The 23,314-nt window shown below is 46.4% G+C and overlaps 1 protein-coding gene across 1 annotated transcript in view; it reads right to left on the bottom strand.

Moving 5' to 3' along the window:
- LOC138296821 (ATP-binding cassette sub-family C member 10-like) overlaps positions 1-23,314 on the bottom strand; it is a 669,768-nt gene that overhangs the window by 606,124 nt on the left and 40,330 nt on the right. The window contains exon 2 of the mRNA XM_069236276.1: positions 5,349-5,393. Coding sequence (XP_069092377.1) covers positions 5,349-5,393 — 45 coding nt within the window. The remainder of the gene's footprint in view (positions 1-5,348; positions 5,394-23,314) is intronic.

Here is a 23,314-nt window from a genome sequence, read left to right as displayed (position 1 = left end):
AGAATGCATAAACTTGAAAACAGAGCGAAGGATGTGAAAGACGATCCCATCATAATAATCTATGTTTTCTCAGATTTGCATAAAGAGCACAGCTGCAGAACACTTTTTGAAGCAATGTGTCTGGCCTGAGCTATGGCCACAGGGATTTTCAGAACTATTTTGTTTGAAAGGACACAGTGGGCACTTGTTCCGACTCTGCTGCCTGGAGCGCCTTATTGGGTTTTCAAAGTGCACATTTTTTATTTATAGGGAGTGGGTTTGTATCCTCCATGCTGGTGGAGACAGTGCACTGACAGTTTGAGAGCCATACTATTACCATTTACCCAGGTTATACCAGGATGATTTAAGCCCAATGCAAATCATATCTAGAGGTAAGCAAAAGCTCCAAGTGATGAACTTCAAATATTTGCCATTGTTTCCAGGCTGCCTGCAAGTGGCGGTGCAAGGGAAGAGCCACTTCTCTGACACCCCAGAAGATGCCTGGGCTTGGCTGGAGATTTGGGACAAGGCTGGCACCCAGCAGGCCACCCTTCCTGGGGATGGCAGTGCTTCAATGGCTGCTTGATGGAGGAGACCTCTATAAACAAGGAGGTCCAGGGGCCAGCGGAACTGGAGAAATTGGACTCTCTGCATGGTAGTGCAAGATAATGGTAATTTGGGGCCAGAGGATGGGTCCTCCTCAGGGGAGGTGGCTAATCATTGAGGATCGCCAGAGAGATTGTGAGGAACTGTTCCAGACACGATTGCCAAGAAGGAGAGTGATGGTAACACCTGAGGTGGTGAAGGGACCATGCAGTCCATGTATTCACCACTCACCAATGTTTTCTTTTGAGGACACTGGGATTGTCTAACATCAATATTTCTATTTGTGTTGTTAGGCCATGGGGTATGTGTTAAATGATTTGAACTACTTTTGGTGACTGGTGCTTTCAGATGGAGGCCCCATGCTCGCTATGCCACCAGATTCAGGCTAGCCTGGCAGATGTGGGGTGACATTCCTGGAACTAGTCCCAGGATGCTTGTTTCTGGTTTGGGGGGGACCTAGCCTGGTAGTTCAGGCTGGACTGTTCCCTTGAGGAACAGGGACATGACTGATTTGCATATGCCTGAGTCCAAACTGAAGTGGCCTGGCAAGCCAAAAAAAGATGGATTTAGGCCCAGATCTGTGACTGGGGGTGAATGTTTAACATTGTTGAGCATTCTGTCTATCACCGTTCTTTCTGCATTGGTTATATTACTTTACACAGAGCCAAGGGCTAGAGTACAACTGGGCAATGTGATCTCGGCTGGCTGGGCCCTGGCTGGAGGTACCTGACAGGGTTGTCCACTTTTCCCTTCGGTCTTTGCACTTGAGGTCAAGCTCCTTGCACCTCGGTTGTAGAACAGGTTGAGCACCTTGAGGATTCGGGTGGGTGACCAGATGCATACTGTATCACTAAGCAGATGATGCGTTGCTGTATTTCAGAGTCTGGGAGAGTATCTGTGTTATGCATGAATTCATCTAAGTTGAGTCTGTTGCCGCTCGGTATGCTGGGGTTCATTCTGGGAGCTCGACCAGGGGAAATGGGTATCAAGGTACCTAGAGACACTATGGGGGTCATTCTGACCATGGCGGTCCATGACCGCCATGGCGGAGGGCGGCGGAAGCACCGCCAACAGGCTGGCGGTGCTTCCTGGGCTATTCTGACCGCGGCGGTAAAGCCGCGGTCAGAAAAGGGGAACCGGCGGTTTCCCGCCGGTTTTCCCCTGCCCCAGGGAATCCGCCATGGCGGCGCTGCTTGCAGCATCGCCATGGGGATTCCGACCCCCTTCCCGCCAGCCTGATTCTGCCGGTGTCCACCGCCAGAACCAGGATGGCGGGAACGGGTGCCGTGGGGCCCCTGGGGGCCCCTGCACTGCCCATGCCACTGGCATGGGCAGTGCAGGGGCCCCCTAACAGGGCCCCACAAAGATTTTCACTGTCTGCTTTGCAGACAGTGAAAATCGCGACGGGTGCCACTGCACCCGTCGCACCCCTGCAACTCCGCCGGCTCCATTCCGAGCCGGCTTCCTCGTTGCAGGGGCTTTCCCGCTGGGCTGGCGGACGGCCTTTTGGCGGTCGCCCGCCGGCCCAGCGGGAAAGTTGGAATGACCGCTGCGGTCTTTTGACTGCGGTGCGGTCATTCGGCGGTAACCGCATGGCGGGCGGCGACCGCCGCCCGCCGCGGTCAGAATGACCGCCTATATGATCACAATATGGGCAAAGTGGTGCATGCCTGCACAGTTCAGTTGGTTTTTAGAAGACTCTTTTGCTGACCACTATGGGCTGAATCTCATTGACCTATATTTTTTTAGCATGCAAGTTCCCCGAGTTAGGGACACACTTAATGACTGCTGCATATATACAGTATAAATCAGTTAGTTGATATAGCTAGAACAACCACATTAATGGCTATGTAAGAGTAAAGTAGTGGTTCATACATTGGTCCTGAAGAAACACCATTGGCCCATCTGGGAAGAAAGACATACAGCATTTTGTTCACAAAGTGGACAAAATAATAATTTATGTTCAATTGATAGTAACCAGTTTTTAATCTTGCCACAGATAACCCCCTAAAAAAACAGCAATTTGAGAAGGTCATCTCTAGACAATGTTAGAATTACCGCTTCCATTACGCACTAATTCACCTCTAGGTCAAGGGCAAGCCCTTTTTGAGGGGCTCGCTGGATATTACACAGCCCATCCATCATGGAGCACGACCTGATGATGAAACATGCCACCTGGGAGGGTGAGGCTGCAGGAGCAGGGATCTCAGTTAAATATCGGTTTACAAAGTAAAGTTTACCAACTTATCATGGAGAGATCCCAGCGCCTTAGGCCAATGGACCATCGATGTTAGGTGAGAGTAACCAGAAGCTGTATACCAATTAAATAACCATCACAATTTTAAAAATTGTTTTCAATCAATGATGAGAGTTGGTGTGATTTTAAAAGTTTTATTTATCAGTCTTTTTAAAAGCACATCTTTATAGAGATCAGCCTGTGATATCATCAATATCAAACATTAATCAATGTATCACAATAAGCAATCAATATATCAGAATAAGTGCACTAAGCATGAGGAAAGCATCCCAATTCGAGATTAATGATGGTTTTGAGGAGAGCAAGAAGAAAGTGTTAGAAAGAACCCATCAAGAGCTCTAAGTAGAAAGGTTAAAGCATAAAGATTCAAATATCAGTTATCAATCATAGCAGAACTTCCCATAAAGAGAGGTTCAAGAAACTCAGTAGAGTCTCAGAGCAGTATAGATTCGGAAGGGAAAGTGCAATGAGGTCCAACTTATTCTAGGAACTTTATATATATATATGTTACTTCTACTTTCTCCAGTCAACCAATCAGCTTTTGAAGTCTTAATGCGAAGAGGAACACTTCATCGTCTTCTTACCAGAAGGAATACAATGGCCCACAGACCGCAGTGTCCAAATGAATCATTTTATCAACTACTTTGTATAAATCCATGAGTGTTCTCCTCATTTACTTTCCTTAAGAAAACTGTTGTTTCATGTTTAAACTTCTACATTACCTCACTAAAACACAAGGTACTTATTCATTCATTATACAGGGTCTTTTTATAATTAAAAACATTTTGCAGAGTTAAACGAAAACATTTTAATACAATTATTGTACTCTATGAAAAATATGCCTATGGGAAGGTCAAAACTAACTTCTTTTACATTAAGACATCACTCTCCAAACATGTCAGATTGTCAGAAATTTAACATTTCACATTCTTAACCTAGGTCAGCTTTGAGGAAAATGCTGATTCAGTTACTGGAGCCTAAAATATGTAAATGTGGTAACCTACTATATCTTGTTGAATTTAAAAGCATTCTTCTTCTTCTAAGGAGTGTTAATTTTGCACATTATTGCATTAGGTTTCAATATTATAAAAATGCTCTTTCAATGGCCACTGCATCCTACAAAGAACACTCCTAGAAACCTAGGTACAAGAAGTGTTAAAAAGTTAAAACTATTGTCTGGTTTTACTCCTCAATGTAGTAAAGAAAACCTCAAGGAACATCACAACATTTGTAAATAGTCTGTCTTTAGGGAGGAGATGTGACGAACTGTACAAATCCTTTTGTTCCCTTTTTCGGTTTGGATTGACATTTCAACTACCTAAAGACCAAGTGCTTGGCGAATATCAAAGCAGTACTTTCTTCAGCAACCATTGTAGGGAAATCAAACTGGAAGTGACTACAAGTAGGTCAAAAATATTAGTCGCAGCCATGTGTGCATCTGAAGAATGGAGCTGAGCTCAGCCAAGACCATGTTTCAAAGTCTTGTTTTCCAAGTAAAGCAAACTAGAGATCCCTCTCACCCCTGAAACAAAAGACCAGCAACTATAAATTACAGGGCAAAAACTTGAACACAACTGCAAAACATGGTGATGTGAGAAGGGAATATGAAGATACTGAGGCTGAAATGTGCATGTAACACAGTGGAGTTTGAGGTTATTATAGGTGCATCTAGAAGCAGAAAACTGCTTTCTGCAAAGAACTAATCAATGAAAAATAATTTAAAAAGCAGAGAATGCAAAGTACACAAAACTATCACACAACAAAGCTAAATAGATGCCAGCCTGTTACTCATGAACAGCAGCCATCCCTTCCAAAACACAGGAGAAGCCATACATGATGCATATTAGAATAATAAGGATAAATGCTGGAATGTGATCAAAGGTCTAGCATAATATTGCATAAGCAGATTAAAGAAGGGGAAGGTTATGAAAAACACCTGAAGGTAATTGAACTAGCAGAGTTAGGGAAATATCCCTCCACCAAATACAGATGGCCATGCAGTGTAGAAACACAGTCCTGTATCACAAAAAATCACCAACAAACGGCGCTCTCTAATGTTGCTTTGTTTTATGACATCTGCATGAGTTTTGAAACCTACTGGGGTAAGTCAACAGATGGCCCCTTTAAATTGGAATATCTGGACTAAGATGATAACAGTTCTATTGCACCTGTGATACACAAGTGTGAAGCTCAGTATTTACACCTATATGTTAAGAGAACATTGTCTTGAGATACCAATATTCCCTTATTTACAGAGATCACAAGATCAGGCGGTCTGATGCAATCTCACAACAATCCTTTCCTGCTCCAAAGCAAAGTTGACACGGTCTTTCACATTCCAACAGGACACAGTCGGCATGTGGTCTATTTTCAAGAACATTTCAAGAATTGTACAAATGTATCAGAAGAAGTGAATGAACTACACATGATTCAGATAAAGTGTAACCTGTTATACATGAATACAACCAGAAGAAAGCAAAATGCTGTGGCGAGATGGAGGACTTACTGGAAGGCTTCACGCTGTGTTTCATTCCTGTCTTCATTCAAGGGCCTGAAAGAGAGAAAATAAATATTAAAAGCGAGGAAGGAATAACAAAAAAAAATGAGAAAGAAAGAATGAAAAATATTTTCAAGCTGTCACATCAAGAATTTGCAGTTCTATTAAGGACACAGAGGAAAGTATTATGCTTCTCTAACACTACAAAAATTTCAAAAGCTAATAAAAAAACGTAAACACATAAAACTGCATTACACATAACACCAATCAGGTCCCAGTGAACCCTGCAATAGTCCAAGCACTGGAAAACATTTTCTTTGCAACTGCAGCCAAAGACATAAGTCGCCTTCACTGTTTTACTGTAATTAAAGAACAAGTTACTTACCTTTGGTAATGCCTTATCTGGTAGAGACATATTCTAGTTGCAGATTCCTTACCTTAGAATTTCCCCAGGCGTCAGTCTGGATCCAGGGATTTTTCTCGAGCAGTACCGCTGTGTGCCGCCAGGTGTCTTCAGTCGGCTCCTCAACCGTCATTGTGCGCTCCAGGTATGATGTTGTGGGACCTATATAAGTGCCATCTCGGTCCACTGACGTCAGTTTCTTTTCACGACTTTCCACGCCAGAAGCACGGAGCCATGAAGAACAGTAACCACTAGTAGGTCAAAACTAGGGCCCCTAAAGGGACGTCCCTGCCCCTAGAAATCAGTTCGCAGATCGGAGGATGGTGGGTTGGGGTAAGGAATCTGCAACTAAAATATGTCTCTACCAGATAAGGCATTACCGAAGGCAAGTAACTTGTTCATCTGACAGAGACGTCTAGTTTCAGATTCCTTACCTTAGAACAGAATCGATAACCAAGCAATACCATCCTTGGATGAGGGTCTGAGAACCAAGATCACACCGGTTCTGCATGACTGAAAGGGCAAAGTACCAGTCTCTTCGGACCTGGCGGTCCAGACAGAAGATTTTGGTGAATGTTTGCAAGGATGCCCATGTCGCTGCCTTGCAGATTTCCTGGACTGGAACTCTGCGTGCTAATACAGTGGTTGAAGCTGTCGCTCTGGTAGAGTGAGTACGCAAACCCTCTGGAGTTGCTTTTTAGCCAAAGCGTAGCACATTTTAATGCAGAGAACAACCCATCTAGAGATGGTTCACTTCTGCACTGCCCGACCTTTCTTCGCACTCACATACCCAACAAAGAGTTGATCATCTACCCGGAACTCTTTGGTACGATCAAGGTAGAACACCAACTCTCTTTTTGGGTCAAGACAGTGGAGTATCTCCTCTTCCTTAAAAGCATGGGGGTGCATAAAAAGTAGGCAAGGTGATGGATTGGCCTACATGAAAGGGCATGACCACTTTTGGCAAAAAGGAGGTCCTGGTGCGAAGCACCACTTTGTCAGGATAAATGGAAAGGTAGGGTGGCTTAGGTGAAAATGCCTGCAGCTGACTCACCCTGCAGGCAGGTGTAATGGCCACAAGGAAGGCTGCTTTCAATGTTAAAAGCCTGAGAGGGCAATTGTGAAGAGCCTCAAAGGGAGACATGAGAAATGTCAGAACCAAATTCAAATCCCATTGGGGCATGATGAACAATGATGGAGGAAACATGTGGGTCAGACCCTTAAGGAACCTATTAACTATAGCAGACTTAAACAAAGAGGGTTGGTCAGGTAATCTCAGAAATGCAGACATATCAGACAAATAACCTTTGAGGGCGCCCAAAGCAAAGCCCTGCTGGGCCAAAGAAAGTATAAACAAGAGGACATCGAAATGAGGGGCAGAGAGGGGGGTCAACAGACGTCTGTGCACCATGCCAGAAATTTGTTCCATCAACAGGCATATACTGTTTTGGTGGAGGGACACCTGGCTGTCAAGATAACATTACAGACTTCGGGCGGAAGGTAAAAATCTGTCAAATGGTGCTACTAAATCTCCACGCAAGAAGGTAGAGACTGGACGGGTTTGAGTGGAGAACACCCCCTGCTGCTGCGACAAAAGATCTTCCTGAAGGGACTGTCTAATTGGAGGATCAATTGCCATACCCGATAGCTCAGGATATCAGACTCTTTATGTCCAGTCCGGACCCATAAGGATTACTTGGGCCCAGATGCACTTGATCTTCTTGACAACTCTGGGCAGAATTGGTATGCATGGAAAAGTGTACAGGAGGCCTGAGCTCCACTCGAATCAAACAGCATCACCAACCGAGTGCCTCCTTGGAAACTCAAACATGCAAAACTGCTGATATTGCGCATTCCCTGTAGAGGTGAGCAGATCTAACCAAGGCTCTCCCCGCTGCTGAAAGAGGCCTTACTCTACCTTTGGATGGAGACGGCATTCCTGAGTGACCAGGCGTTGTCGGCTGAGTATGTCTGCTCTGGCGTTCAGAGAGCCCACCAGGTACTGAACCACCAGGGAAATGCTCTGATATTCCAGCCATGTCAAGAGGCGCAGAGCCTCCTGACAATGGGTCCATGACCCACCCTCCCTGCTTGTTGGAGTACCACATGGCAGTGGTGTTGTCCGTAAACACCTGCACTACTTTCCCTTTGAGAGAGGGAACAAATGCTTTCAATGCCAGTCTGATTGCCCGGAGCTCCAACAGATTGATGTGAAGCCCGGACTCCGCTGGAGACCAGATGCCTCTGATCTCCACCTCTCTCATGTGGCTCCCCCATCCCAGGAGTGACGCATCTGTCACTACTGTCAGATCTGGTTGGGGAAGGGAGAGGGATCTGCCTCTGACCCAATCGCAGTTCAAGAGCCGCCACTGCGGAGAGATTCCCCTGATGCTGCACCCACTGGTTCTTCAGGTCCCACTGCAGAGTCTGCATATGCAATCTCGCAGGTGTCAACAGTAGGATGCAGGTGGCCATGAGGCCCAGCAGCCTCAGAGTGATTCTCACAGAAATCCAGGATAGAAGCTGAAACGTATCATAGCCTGACAATCATGGGCTTGCTGCTCTGGAGGATAAGCCCGAAACTGCACTGTGTCCAGAACTGCTGCAGTGAAAGTGAGCATGTGAGAGGGACTCAGGTATGACTTTGGCATGTTTATAGTGAGCCCCAGCCAATGCACGAGGTCCACCGTAGTCTGGAGGTGGGAGACAACAGCCTAGGGTGAGCCTGTCTTCAACGGCCAGTCGTCGAGATAGGGGAAGACTGAAACCCCTGATCTGCACAGATGAGCAGAGACCACCTTGGTGAACACCTGAGGGGTGCTAGTAAGGTCAAAGGGGAGCACGGTGGACTGAAATGCTTGTGGCCTACTGTGAACCGCAAGTAATGTCTGTTGGCAGGCAGGACGGGAATATAGAAATAGGCGTCCTGCGAGTCCAGCATTACCATCCAGTTTGGGTCCAGGGCAGATAGAACCTAGAAGGCCGATGATAGTGTGCACGTCCTTGTATTTTTTGGTCACAAGAAAGTAGCAGGAATAACAACAGTGACCTACTTCTGGTACAGGGACACTCTCTGTGACTCCATTGGCCAAGAGAGCCATAACCTCCTTGCAGAGAAGCGCCAAGTGATCCTCTGTCATCTGATGAGAGTAGCCCCTTCAGACTATTTCCAAAACCCACCTCTCTGACATGATCGACTGCCAGTGGGGCAGGTGATGGTTAATCCCCCTCCAACTGGTTCCTGATGAGGAAGAATCAGACTAGCAAGGTATGGAGGCTGCTGCAGAGGGGTGAGTGGACAGTGGACTGGCTGGACCGCTGGCTCCCTGATCCACGAGGATGTTGGATCCCAGGTCCCCAGCCACACAGAGCCTGGGCAGTATGTGCTGCACAGTGGCTGTAGGGGAACACACATGATTGGGTGCCCCTTCTGTAGCCTTGAAAGGGCCGAAAAGCAGTCTGAGTGGGGCGAGGGGCAGCTGCGAGGCCCAAGGACCTGGCCATTGCCCTGGACTTCTTAAAGCGCTCAAGCACTGAGTCTGCTTTTTCTCTGAAGAGACAGGTGCCATCAAAGGGCATGTCCATAAGGGTGTTTTGGACATCCCCCAAAAAGTCAGACGTCCTCAACCAGGCGTGGCGCCTCAAGGCCACTGTTGATGCAACTGATATGCCTAGTGAGTCGGTCTTATCCAGCCCACATTGTATTGTGAACTTGGCTGCATCTCTTTCATCAGCAACAGCTTGGGAAGAATGGCCCTGGCCTCCTCTGGGACCTGCGGCAGCACCTGCGCAACCTTATACCATAAAGTATGGGTGTAACGACCCAAAAGGCATGCTGTGTTCCTAGACCCCAATGCCAGGCTGAATGAAGAAAACATATTTTTCCCAAGCTGATCCAGCCTCTTGGATTCCCTATCCAGGGGTGTGGGAGGGGATTCGCCCAAGGACGAGGAGGCTTGGATAACCCAGCTCTCAGGTGTTGGGTGTTGCATTAGGAACAATGGGTCATTTGGAGCTAGACTATGGAGGCAGGCAATAATCCTGTTTACAGGCACCCTTGTGCTGGGTTTGGATCAGGTCCCCAGCAGAACATCAGTGAGGGCTTTATTAAAGGTTAAGAGAGGACCAGAAGTGTAAACCCCAGACTGAAGCACCTCTGTGCAGTGACCCCTCCCAATTCTCACTCTACCCCAACCCAAGAGAATAAGGGTTAGGATCCGACCTTGCACGATGTGGGTCTGGCTCCGTGTTGAAGTCGACAATGAGGATGGGGTTGACGCCGACTGGGGGGTACAGGCGGCATCAGAAGCATCAACTTCAGAACCATGGTTGGGGAAGCTTGAGGTGGTATGACAGACACTGGCTCAGATCCAGTAACGGATCCAGGGGTGCCCCCTGGAGTCGAGGCCGAAGCAGCCAGCAGGGAACCCGAGAGGGCACATGCCAACTCGGTGTAGCATGGCCTCGTAAAGCTCACAGTTGGGCAGGGGTCGTTCTGGCTTCCAGAAACTCTGGGAAGTGTGGAGTCGACCCAGACGCAAGCTCCGAGGATGAAGGCAAGGACCAATGACACTCCTTTTCACTCATGCGTTGGCTGGTGGATGGGTAAAGTAAAAGAATGCTTGTTCTTCTTCACCTTCTTTTTATGTCTCAATTTACCTGACCGTCTTGAGGACTTGGAGTGGGACAAAGAATGGGGGCTCAGCAACCGTTCTCGGGACCTTACCCTCGACTGAGATCGGGAGCAACATGGAGCCGAGCATCAGGCTGCAATAAGCTTTAGGGAGTGCTCCCTCAAACATTTCTGATTCATAGCCCAGCACTCGGAGCATGACTTTGAGTCTCCAGACATCACAAGCACATAAGGTGTGGATCATCAGGGACATTGCCTAATGACAGGACCTGCAATGCTTGAACCCGGTCTTACGTGATGACATCCTTGATGCACCATCCTTGATGCACCAGGAGTATCATCACTCAAAAAATCCTCAACAAAACATCAAAAACGGCCAGTCAAAAAGTGACTGAGGGGTCTTTGCTGGTTTCCACGGAAAGAAAAGAACTGATGTCAGTGTGCTGGTGTGGCACCTATCTAGGTCCTGCCATGTTATATCCAGTGCGCACAACACCAATGACGCATGCAGAAATGACCAACACCAACTGAAGTCACCCAGGGGAGAAAAATCTCCGGATCCAGACTGACGCCTGGGGAAATTCTAAGGTAAGGAATCTGCAAATAGAAGTTTCTATCAGACCTAAATGATGCTAAATGTTTTTATTGACTCACATTCTATTGCTGTTTGAGTGTTTTAACTATAACTGTGTCACAGCATTCTCCACTTGCTTTTCTGAGTAGTTATTGTTCCCAACTGCTCCACTGCAGCATGTGTCACCTCAATCCGGCATTGTCTGCTTTCTGTCATTATTCCCTATGTATGTACCCGCACAACGTCCCTCACTCTAAGAGGGCTGTGTAGCACTGGAAGAGGCCAACAGCTCCTGGTTGGCTAGGATTTGAATATACAACTGCCCCTCACTCCCCAATCACTGCTCATCACCTACAGTGTGCAGCGCTTTGATTTCTGCAATCGCATTTTTATTCCTCTCCAGCTACACCGTTTCACTAACGAGCACTCCAACACTTCAAGATTCACCATATGAGGACAGGCCTTTCTTATTCCCATCGAGGTTCTCAGTACACCAAGGACAGAATGACTTGGTGGTTACATCACATGGAGGACTAGAATGACAGGCCCATCTTTGGCTCCTGTCCGGAAGTGATCATCAAATCGGATGTGATCGGATGTGAGCAGGTAGGCGTGGGGAGCCACGTTTGCTCTCCACCTGCAGTCAGTGAATCTGGTCTTTATATCAACTGTCAGGAGTTGTTACGGAATCCTTTGCTGTCAGGACATTGGCCCCCTGAAGGCAAGTTGCTGCATCCTTCTCCGGATGGACAGTATTTCGGCAGTGGAGTACGTCAACATGTTGTGGGGTACCTAATCCAGAATACCAGCGGAAATTGCCAATGATTTTGGCACTACTGTCTGCATCAGAAGATTTCAGTGATAGTGGAACACCATCCTGGTCATTACAGTGTGATTGCTAGCTGGAATTCCAGGTTTCTGCAGGATGTCAGAGGCTGGAGACTTCACTTACATCTCTTTCAATGGCTTCAACATCTGTGGGTTCTCTTCCAATTCGAGCTCCATGCCTCTTATCTCAACAAGCAAGTTCCTCTCTTCTACAGCTGGCGACTGGATTTTCTGGCCCTAGCAATGGATGCTTTTCTCCAAGACTGGAGCAGGAGAACTTTGTACGTCTTTCCCAATTTCACTATGATGCAGCGAGTGGCAGCTCAGGTGAAGATACAGGAAGCAATTCTGTTTCTAGTGACTCCATTCTGGAGAGCACAAATGTGGTTCCTGACCCTTCTGGATCCCTCCTGTGATCTTCCGGTCAGTCTTCTTCTCCTGCCAGACCTCTCTCTAATGAATCCGGTTGGAGATCTTCATCCTCTAGTACTGCAAAAATCTCTTCAGCTCATGGCATGGCAAATTTCAGGGGTCGTTGGTGAATGCCTGGCTTTTGCAGCAGGCTGAATTCTTCATCCATCAGTCTTGGGTACCTGGAACCCATAGATGATATGCTTCAGCATTGCATTGATGGGTTGGTTGGTGTGATTCACAATCTATCTATATATGCTGTGGGGACCAAGCTGCTCCATGTAATTAACTTCCTTTCTTCCCTTGCCTCTGATGGCCTGGCTTATAGGTCAGTGAATAACTATAAGTCAGTCATTTCTACTAGATATCTTCCTATTGATGGTAAGCCTTTGAGTGAACACTGTTATCAGTAAGGTGAAGAGGGATGATTGGAAGGCTAATCCTCCCTTTCACGCTATTCAGTCTTATGGGATGATAACACAGTCTTAAGGAAGAAAAACGTCAACCAATGATGACCTGACTGGAGGATGCCCCAAACTCCTGGAAACTCCAACACCTGACGAGAATGCCAAAGTTGATGCCAGATGGAGGCCTTGTTAACAGACAATGGGCCTCCTTCAGCAGGACTGGCCTGGGAATGTGCAAGGCACCTACCACAGTCCCGGAAGAGCATGCCTTACCTAAGTGGGTGAGAGGATGCGCTTCACAGATACATAATAGGAACCTTGCCCTTGACAGTCTAAATAAAAGAGATAAATAAGTCATCCATATGTAGGCCTTGATGAACACTGGGAAGCAATATTAAATACTAACACTGTATCTTGGGAAATGGACCAACTATAAAACAAATTAAACATCTACTTGAATAGTTAGTAAAAATCAAATTCAATGGTGAAGTCAGATTTTAAAGAAATATCAAGGAAAAGTAACTTTTAAAAAGTTACCCTATACCTGCCTCAACTGTAAAAAGCCTGATTAACATAAGTCTTCATCAGCTCCTACCTAGTGATCAGCCTTGAATGGGGTGAGATGCCTCACATGAGCAAACAATAGGCAGACATAAAAGGACAAAGAAGACTCCTCTGAACTCCACAGAATATGTAGGGTGGGGCTGTTGGCATCCTTTTTGACACTACAGTGTCATATCCTGCTTGAGTATGAAATCCTGTTTGACAGGTCTGCTGGGTTCACAATTAACACTTGGCCCCACTTAACAGGGAGAGAATAGGATGACAACACAATTCTTGTGGATTTACTGTCTGGTTGCTAAAAGACTCTGCTTGGTATTATGCCCTTCTTTTGGGTTCCTCGGTCTGTCCCCACTTGATCTTCCGAAATCTCAATCTATAATATTCAGAGTCATGACCTACCCTTTCTAATATACTTAGTTTAATCTCTTTGTAGGGCGTGGTGCCTCCCGGGTTGGCAGCTTGGTACGCCGTTTGTAGAATGCCGGTTAAAAGCGGTGCAATGTACTGTCCCCAACGCTCTTCTGGCCATTGGGCACAGGAGGCCACCAGTTCAAAGTTCGTGAAGAACGCGTCTGCATCTTCCCCGTCTTGGAATTTCTGGAGGACAGAGCTAGGGACATTGGGGTGCACTTTACTCGCTGCGATGGTATCCGTGAGCTTCTGGAGAGCCGTCTCGTGCACTAATTGGTTATTGGCCATGATGGTGGCTTGGCTCTTTAGTGCACTCTGTAGGGCTTCCCGATCTTCCTTCGCCTCTCTCTGGTGTGCCTCCCATACTAGCTGAAGGTGCCTTTGTCCCTCGGCTAGTTGCTGGATCATGTCCTCCAGGGTGGGCTTCTCCCCCATGCTTTACGTGTTTCCTTCGTATCACCTTTCAAAGTCTCACTTCTGACACCATTGTTACAGTGGGCTAGGTGATAAGAAGGACTCTGAGGCTCGAGTGGGTGAAAGTGGTAATTTATTTATAGATTCTGATATTATCAACAGTGTGAGTTGGGGTGTCCTTTGTCCCGTAATGTGTCTCTCCCGTCTTTTCTTCCCAGCTCCCCTCTTGACCGGCGACGATCCTCTGTCAGACTCCCAGGTACACCGGAAAAGGAACGAAAGGGAAGGTAAGTCAGGGTATGTAGTTACACAGACCGTAATAGCGTTAGACAAGGAGGGAGAGAGAGAGAGAGAGAGAGAAAAAGAGAGAGAGAGAGAGAGAGAGAGAGATCCCGGGTGAGTGTGGGGTAAGGTAAGAGTGAGATAGTGTGAATACAATCACCCTTTTGTGTCTTGTCGTGCAGAATGACTCTGATTTTAAGTGCTCTTTAGGGTACTACTACAACCAATAGTAAAACTAGTTCCAATGTCCTTTTCTTTGTTTCTCCCGTCACTTCCCTGCCCCCTCCCAGCTGCTCCCCTCTCCAACCCCCTCCGCACTGTCCCTAAACTCTCCCCTCCTGCCACAGTTCTCCCGTTTTATCCGTATGTTGTCCTTTAAAAAGGACCGTACCTTGGTCAGCTACGCCCCTCCTGGGACGTGGCGGTCTCTGAGCGTGTCCTCGCTCCTTTCCTTTTCCCCAGGGTCTGCTGCTTCTCTGGGAATGCCGGGGTTCCCAGATCTTCGGTCGTCGTCCTTTGGTTCGCCGCTCTTTTTCTCTGCAGGTTCCTCCGCGTCTTTCTCCTCGGCCCCGGGCTGTAGTCCATCCTTTCTATTTGGTTCGGCTGGAACCCGGAAATCCGGGGTCATGGGGCAGTTGCCGGCCTCCTTGTTGCCACGGCAACGGGGCACGCTGTCCTCGTCGGCGCGCGAACAGCACCAATCGGAGGTGTCCAGAGCCGCGTTGGAAGACAACCGGCTACAGTGAGTTATCACCCTTCTCTACTAGTAATACAAAATGATCTAGGTTGAAAATAAAAATCACTTTTTTAAATTGACAGCAAATATTGACTTTTTTGATTTTTAATTGGCTTTTGGTCTTAACTGACTAATTTCTGATTTTTTGCTAAGCTCGTTCTTGCCCTCACATTTTGCACCATATGCTTTTGAGAACATTGGGGTGGATCTGGATAACCAGGAGAGCTCAGCATTGCAGATCTGAGGAGCATGTGCAAGCAAAGAAGACTGAATCTGAACAAGCAGTGCAAGAGGGGCTTGCCCCCACCCCCCTAGAGCTGGAGGACAGACAGGCAGGAAACCCCTTAACATTGCAGCTGGCTACCCTACATTAGAGGAGAAAAAGTTGGCTTTAGCTGCTGAGGAACAAAAAGGGAGCACCTACATTGCCACTGGAGAAAAAAAGAAGTTAACACTGGCCTTGGAGAAAGGCATGGCCTAGCAGGATACCCATTCAGCCATGTTATTGCTTGGCCCCCATGCCCTCATCCAGCATTCTATGGAATGTCTGTACAGAACTGTGCCTCATGAAGCCGTAATGTTCCTGACCCTTGCCACATGTGTTCCGCTGAAGTTGGCAAGTGTTGTCATATGAATATGCTGCTCCAGACCACCGCTGTGCCAGCATGGGAGTCAGAGAGTGTGCAACACCATGAGGTGCAGTAGAGCATCAGAGTAAGAAGAATGGAGAGTATATGACTGGAAAACGACTGAGACTGCAGTGGGGGCATCTTCACCAGCATAACCATTACCACAAACTGCTGGCATTGGAATTAATCTACGGGGTCTCTAACAGAGTAGATGACACATGGCAATTTGGCCTCAAGACCAAGCTGGACATAGAGCAGACTGCAGCAGTGGGATGTCTATCCCAAGCTGCTAGAGCTGAGGGAAGAACAGTTATGTAACTGAGGGATAAGCTACAACTGCCCCTGTCAACGTAAGACAGCACAGTTAATCTGAAGGACTGAGTCGAACCTGCGTGGCATAGAAGAGTCCAGACTAAGGGGAAGCAACAGACTAGCCAGGGCTTCCAATGTTACCTGTGGTGAAGTGGAGTGCCTGACTCAGCCCGACCTACCAAATGAGGCCCAGCTGGGTGTTAGAAGAACCATGGCTGAGAGGAGTGCCACACCCACAGTCCAAGAAGCTGGAGACGAGGAGGAGTTGAGGTTGCAGAGCAAGTGTTAACAGGACCTGCAATTGCCTGATGGCAAGGATCAACTGAGGGTTGGTCCCTGCTGGAGCAGACTGGTGGGACACTGGATGAGGAGCAGGGGCCCTAGAGCTGGCATTGGCATTTAAGGCACGGTTGGCCCTAAACCGGGAACCTGGAGACACCCTGTTTATCCCCTAACCTGAGGGCCTAAATTCCTAAGTGTAACCCCTGGAGCTAAACCTCATTAAGAGATAAATCAGCTTGGTGTGCTGCATCATTAGAGGGCGCACCGCCTGGGAGCCAATTCGCTCTGGACACTTCACTTTTACAGACATGAGTACTGCAGCAAGCGCTCTTGGTGGACGACAATGACAAACATTGTTCAGAGTGGTGTTTTATGTCCCTTTAGTAGAGGAGCATCAGATTACTGGGTGCTCCTTACAGGGCATAATACTGGAAAGATATAGTGTAACGATTGCTCCTAGGGAGTACTGAATGACTACTTAGGTGCACTCTTGCGATTCCTTAGAGCACAGACAGAACCATGAGGGTGTCATAACAAACTAGAACAGAGCAATATCCGGGGGCCCCACAGCATCTGGGAGTCAGAGGGAGGGTGGTGAAACCGGGGTCTGGCGGCTGCTCCTGACTCGAGTGAAACACAATATTGGCAGCTATAACACAGTCTTCACAGGCATTGGAAACAAAATTGATTCTATCTCATTGGAGATTAAGCTTCTTCGAGTTGATCTTCGCAAAGTTAATGAAAGAGGACTACTTTAACATGATTATGCACCCATATTTAGATAGGATTAGTGTCAAGCGACTATTGAAAACACCCATCCTAGACGGAGTCACATTGTAACTGGGGTGGGGGACATCTAGAGAAAACTACACCCTCAACAAAAGTGTGTCTTCTATAACTCAGATGCACATACTTCTCATTCACATATGACGATTTCTTTACCCAGATGCAGAAAAACAATAATTTACCAAAGTAGAGAATATGGCAAAGGGGGTGTCTGAAAATGTCCTGCTCCTGATAACTTTAAATACACAGAAAAGGCATGAAATGGGGGAATGGTGAGTGGAGAACTTAGATGAGGCCAATGAGAAATGCTTCTCAGAGAATACTGGCACAGTGGACAATGAAGCAACACTGTGGGAAGCATCCAAATCTGCAATAAGAGGGGAGAGTATTTCAGGAGAGGGGAATGAAAACAGGAAAAAGAGAGGTAGACATGGAGCTAGACAAGGGACTCCACAACCTAGAAAATGAATTTTCTGCAACCCACAGAAGGGAAAATCAATGAATATTGGCCAAAAATAGGAATGTTGAACATTACTAACTAATAAAGTAAAAACCTCCTACTTATTAAAGCAAAAGCAACTGTACGAGACAGGCAATAAGGCAGGAAAGCGTCTAGCCTGGCTGAACAGCCACAAAGAGACACAAAGACATAGTAGAGAAATAATAACCCAGATTCCTAGAAGATAACTGGAGCTTAAGGGACAGTAGGAATTCTCGTGAAATATCTAAACTCCTTTTACCAACCTCAGAACACATAATGCTCGAAAGACCTAACAAGTTTCATTAGGGATTGCCCCACAAAACTCCTCAAGAGGAACAAAAATTGGAAGTGAAAGAGGGTCTTCCAGAAGATGGGACAGGGCAGGTGCTCGCACAATTATAAACAAGGAAAACACCAGGACCAAGGAGTCTACCCATAGAATCTTTCAAGAAAATGGCACATAGGGTGATCATGCTTTTACCAGACACATATACACAAGTATTTTACACCAGGGAATTATCAAGAGATCTAAGGACTACAATGATTCCATTGATTTATAAAGAAGAGAAACCCAGGAATTGATGTAAATTATATTGACCGATATCACTGCCAAATGCAGGTGCAAAAATATTAGCTAAAGCTCTGGCAAACAGACTACTGGGCGTAAATACCAATCTAATTCATCTGGCCCTAATCAGATTTCTACATGAAAAATCCATCAAACTAAGGGTCTCATTTCATTTTGGACGGATGGCTTGTTGTTTCGCCAGGGTGACGGAGTAAACTAATCTGTTGCCTGGTGAAGGTACCACCCACCAACTTTATAAATGACCGCCAAGATGCCATCCTATGGTGAGGTGAGCATTTAGCAGTTTTGACTGCCCCTCACTGCTACGGTTTTCCTGGCAGTGACAAACAGTGAAAACTGACTTGTAATTCTGCCCATCTAAATCAGATGGGCAGAATTACAGGTCTGCCTCCAATGGCACTTATTCCGCAGGGCCATCAGAAAGGTTTTATCATGGAGGAGACAGAGTAGTCTCCGCTGTGATTAACCCTAATTTCCACCCACAAATACATTTTGCAGGTGGGCTGCATTCTTAATGGTAACAATACTCTATTGCTGTTGTGACGGAGTATCCTTACCACCAAGAATTAAATCGGGCCATAAATCTTAGACGGTTCTACAATAACATAGTCATGGCTGGAGGAATATAGGAAATTACAGCTATGGACTCAAACATGGCTTTCGATTCTGTAGAACTGCCATTTCTGTTTGCCATTTTAGAAAAGGCGAGACTGGAACCTAGATATATAAACTGGATAAAACTTCTTTATAATGAACCCATGGCGAAAGTGAGAACCAACGTGACACTATCTCTGGAGTTCCCAATCAAGAGATACACAAAAGGAATGCCCACTGTCGCCAATGTTGTTTGCCCTTGCCGTGGGGCCTCCAGGCACCGACTTCAGAACTCTTCCTGGACCTACTGAAGATCAGTAGAGGACTGGACCTGCTGACTGTGATCTCAGATGACCCCAGAAGGACTGGACCTGCTTCCTCTTGTACCCAGGGCAAAGAATGGACATGCAGATACAGGATCTCCAATCCCTGAATGCAAGGATTTGCAGTCCTGTCAGGTACCACCCTTGACGAATGTGTGACTATAGATCTGCCAGCTTCCAATGCACCCTATGGGGGCTTTAACCCCTTTAGTGAGTGTGACGACCAATGGCCGTCACAGGCACACCCTCCCTGGTAAAGGTCACAATCACTGGCCGTCAACAGGGAGGGCTTTTAAAAATCCTCTGGTGCTTTGCACCAAAGCATTTTTTATTTTTTACTAAAAGCCCTGGGGAGACACGGAAGAGCCTCCCTCGCACCCTCACCCACCCATCTGTGACATGAGCATGTTGCGAGGCGCGCTGATGTCACATTTGTTTTCCCCACCGGAACGGAGACAGCAGGTAAGGCCACTTTCTACTTCACTGGGGAAAACAAGCCCAAAAGGGCCTCCCCAGCTTTCAGGGAGATCTCGTTTGAAAAGGGAAAGTCTCCCCTTTCAAACGAGGCCTTCCTGAAAGGGTTTCACCCCAGGTTCAATAGTAGTCCTCATGCATGGACTATCATTGACCTTTGTGTGATCCATTCCTGCTGCGGGCACTAGGCCTAGGCACACCAGTGGGGTAGCCTTTTTATTAGGACAAGTTGGGGAACCCTGGTGGTAGAAAGTTTGTGGATACCTGCATAGCCCTACAGTTTACGTCACAGAAATGGAAGGAAAAATAGTGTTTTTATTCAACGTTTCACCTCTGAAGGGTATTCTGTGTAAGAAAGCTTTGGGGAATCAACACAATCAATACCTCCCTAGACTCCCCTTGATGTTTACTTTTCAAACATTCCTGGGTTTGATAGGTTTCCCTACATGCTTGCCGATCCGAGGACTAATTAGTACAGCCACCATTGTTATCATAATCGCCACAAGTTTTGGGCCCCTCCCTGAAGTGGGCACTTGCCCACTCGCACAAGTGAGGTACCATTTTTATCAGGAGACCGGGTGGAATGCTGGGTGGTAAGAAATTTATGACTGACTGCAGATTCCAGAACTTTCCATCACAGAAATGTGAGAAAAATGAGTTTTTTAGTCAAGGTTTGAGGTTTGCAAGGTATTCTGGATATAAAAATGTATTGTGATCCATGCAGAGGAGCCCACCCTGGATGCCCCTAGGTGTCTAGCTTTAAAAAAGAGTAAAGGTTGGCTAGGTTTCCCTTGGTACTGACTGAGCTAGGGTCCAAATTCTTGAGCTACCCACATTGGAAAAAAGGACTTGTGTGATGCATCCATGTTGTGTTTTGGGTAATTTCTTGTTGTAGGCACTAGGCCTACCCATATAAGTAATGTACCATTTTTATCGAGAGACTTTTGAGAGCACAGAATAGTAGAACATTTGTTATAACCTAATGGAGTTTGCTGCATTTGTGCCTTTCAAATGTAAATCAGTGTATAAGAAAGATGACATTTTGAAACATACCCTCTATATCATACACTAGTATGGGAGCCCACAAATTCAGAGATGTAGAAATGACCACTGATCCTAAACTCCATAGCTTGTGTCCATTTCAGAAATACATACATTTCCTTGATACTCATTTTTCACTCTGCCTATTTCGCTATAAGAATTGGTCCCTACTCGGTATGCAACGAAAAACCCTTGTATGGTGCACTTCAGTTTTTGGCTCTGGGTACCATGGGTTCTTGGAGAACCTACAAACCATATATATCCCTACAGTCAGAAGGGTCTAGCTGACGTAATGGTATATTGCTTTTGTTAATCAGTCAATCACAAAAAGTTACAGATGAAAATGTGGCCACAAATGCTCACATTTTCCAACTCATTTTTAATGTTTCTTTATTTCAGCAGTTATTTTCCTTGGCAAAACCCTCAGGGATCTACACTAATGACCCCTAGATGAAATCAGAATTTTGTCTTCTTTTCAAAAATCTATTTGCTTTTCTGGATCACCCATCGATTTAACACTGGTTTCCACCACAAACTGGAAGTAGGTTGAGAGCCGAAAAAATAGGCTATCTCTTAGAAAAATGCCAAAGCTGTGGTACAAAATCATGTTCCTGAAAGCTGGGAAGACGGTGACTTTACTACAGCAAACCATTTGTGGATACCATATTTAGGGAAAAAACCAGCCACTTTTATCTGGAGCATATTTTTGCTATTTTCCTAAAAAGAAAAAACCTCAAAATTTAGCTGTATTTTGTCTATTTTCTCAGTCTCCTAAAGGGTAACCCACAAACGCTAGATACCTTTACAATCCCTGGGATGTTGAAAAAATAGGACGCAAATTTGGCGTGGATACCTTATGTGGAACAAATGTTATGGAGTCCTAAGTGTGAACTACCCCAAATAGTCAAAAAAGGGCTTAGCACTGGAGGGGAAAAGGCCCAGCAGCTAAGAGGTTAAGAGTCCCTGTCAGGTGCTTGGCAAATTGAACCCAAGATGTATGTAAGTTTGTAAAATGCATGAATGAATGTTGTTTTGACGGGACGGTCCACGATGGTGTCGGACGCGGTTGCCTTTCCATGGTGCAGCATATGAGGTGGCCTTACTTATGCACAGTGTTCCATGGGAGGATTTGGGGCCAATTCTGTGGAAACACATGCCTCTTGCTGGCCCTAGAGGGAGCAGACCAGATGAAGTTTGTCACTATGAAGGAAGCCTATATCAATAAGTGTAGTTTGACTGTAAGATGTAAGCCTGAAGTTCAAGGATAGCCAGTAGCAGTCACCCAAGTCATGGTTGGATTTTGTGGATTCTGGGTAGTTGAGTAAAAGTCAGCAAAGTAAAAGATTATGATGGCTATACAGTTTGATTATGACAGAGAACATTTTAAATAATTGTTTTACAACACTGTGCTAGCACCTAAAAGACCCCAAGCTCACTGTGCCTAGAGAGCTTAGGAAGGAAGCTGACCTATGGCTCAGCATCAGTGTGTCACAGAATGTAACCAGGAGTGACCACATGAAGGGTGGTCCAGGTTTCCCTCCACAGAGGGAAGAGGCAGGAAAGGGTAATACAGAGAAGTTCCAAAAGCACCCCAGCAGACTTTTGAAGGGAAGGATCCTAGACCTCTTCACAGCACAGGAGGAAAGGTCTCCCTGCATGGTGCCAACAAATTACAGGTGCTGTTGTCAGACGCTGATCATGAATCTGTACTGGGTGCCCCCTAATCAATGGCCTCAGATGGTGGCTCCACCATTGCATCACATTATTTCTCGAAGAGAAATGCCAGGGCAGTGACCCTTTTCTTGCCAGTGAGTGCAATGATCTATGCTCATATGGGGTGGGAGCGAACTGGGAAGTGGACCCCTAAAGGGGTCCTTGAGAATACAATTGACTGTGAGGAGGCTCTTTATTGATTATGTTCTACACTTGTGCCCAGGATAGTTGAGATAACATCGAACTTTACACGGCTTAGAGGACACTGCGGCACTATGCCTGTTAGCATCCAAGCCACAGGTGTAGGTGATATTGGTATGTTTTGTCCAATGTAATTGGTTGGGTCTGTGCAGGGCGGCAGGAGGAGAGTCAGGGGTGGTGTGGAGTATGTGGCGCGTGATCTCACGGACGTGCCCGGGCTGGGAAATACATCGCTCACACTATGGCTGTCACATACAATATACTAACTTGGAACATAAGAGGTATGGCAATTCCTAACCGCTGCCACAAAATGTACGCATACCTTTGGCATAGACACATACACATAGCATGCTTACAGGAGACACATCTAACTGCAACCGAACTGGACAAGGTGGCTGGGTGCTGGGGTGGACAGGTGTTTGGCACCAGGTACTCTGCATTTGCTAGTGAGGCTATGATTTGGATTGCTCTAGAGGTCCCAATTATGCAGAGCAGGACAGTGGAAGACCTGGATGGCTACCATTAGCTCCTAGAGGGTGCCCTGGATGGGCCCTCACTCTTGATCATTTCAGTATATGCACCTAACACACTTCAGGTAATTTTTTATGCACATTGTCACCGGCCTCTCTCTTAAATCATCAGGCTCCTAGTATATGGGGTGGGGATTTTAATTGTATACATTGCACGGACACGGATTGTTTGGTGCCCTCCTATCGGGGACGCAAGGCCTACAGGCGACCAAACATTGTTAACATTGGACATCCACAACACAATTACATGATGTCTGGTGGTTGGGTCACAGTGGGGATGTGGAATACTCCTATTATGCTCCAAGACACCAGATACACGCCAGATTAGTCTATGTCTTCTGTAACGCAGAATTCTGG

The sequence above is a fragment of the Pleurodeles waltl genome, chromosome 5 (genome assembly GCF_031143425.1).
Source record: "Pleurodeles waltl isolate 20211129_DDA chromosome 5, aPleWal1.hap1.20221129, whole genome shotgun sequence".
Taxonomy (NCBI): domain Eukaryota; kingdom Metazoa; phylum Chordata; class Amphibia; order Caudata; family Salamandridae; genus Pleurodeles; species Pleurodeles waltl.
The sequence above is the reverse complement of the archived record's forward strand: the minus strand, read 5'-3'. Positions and strand labels throughout refer to the sequence as shown.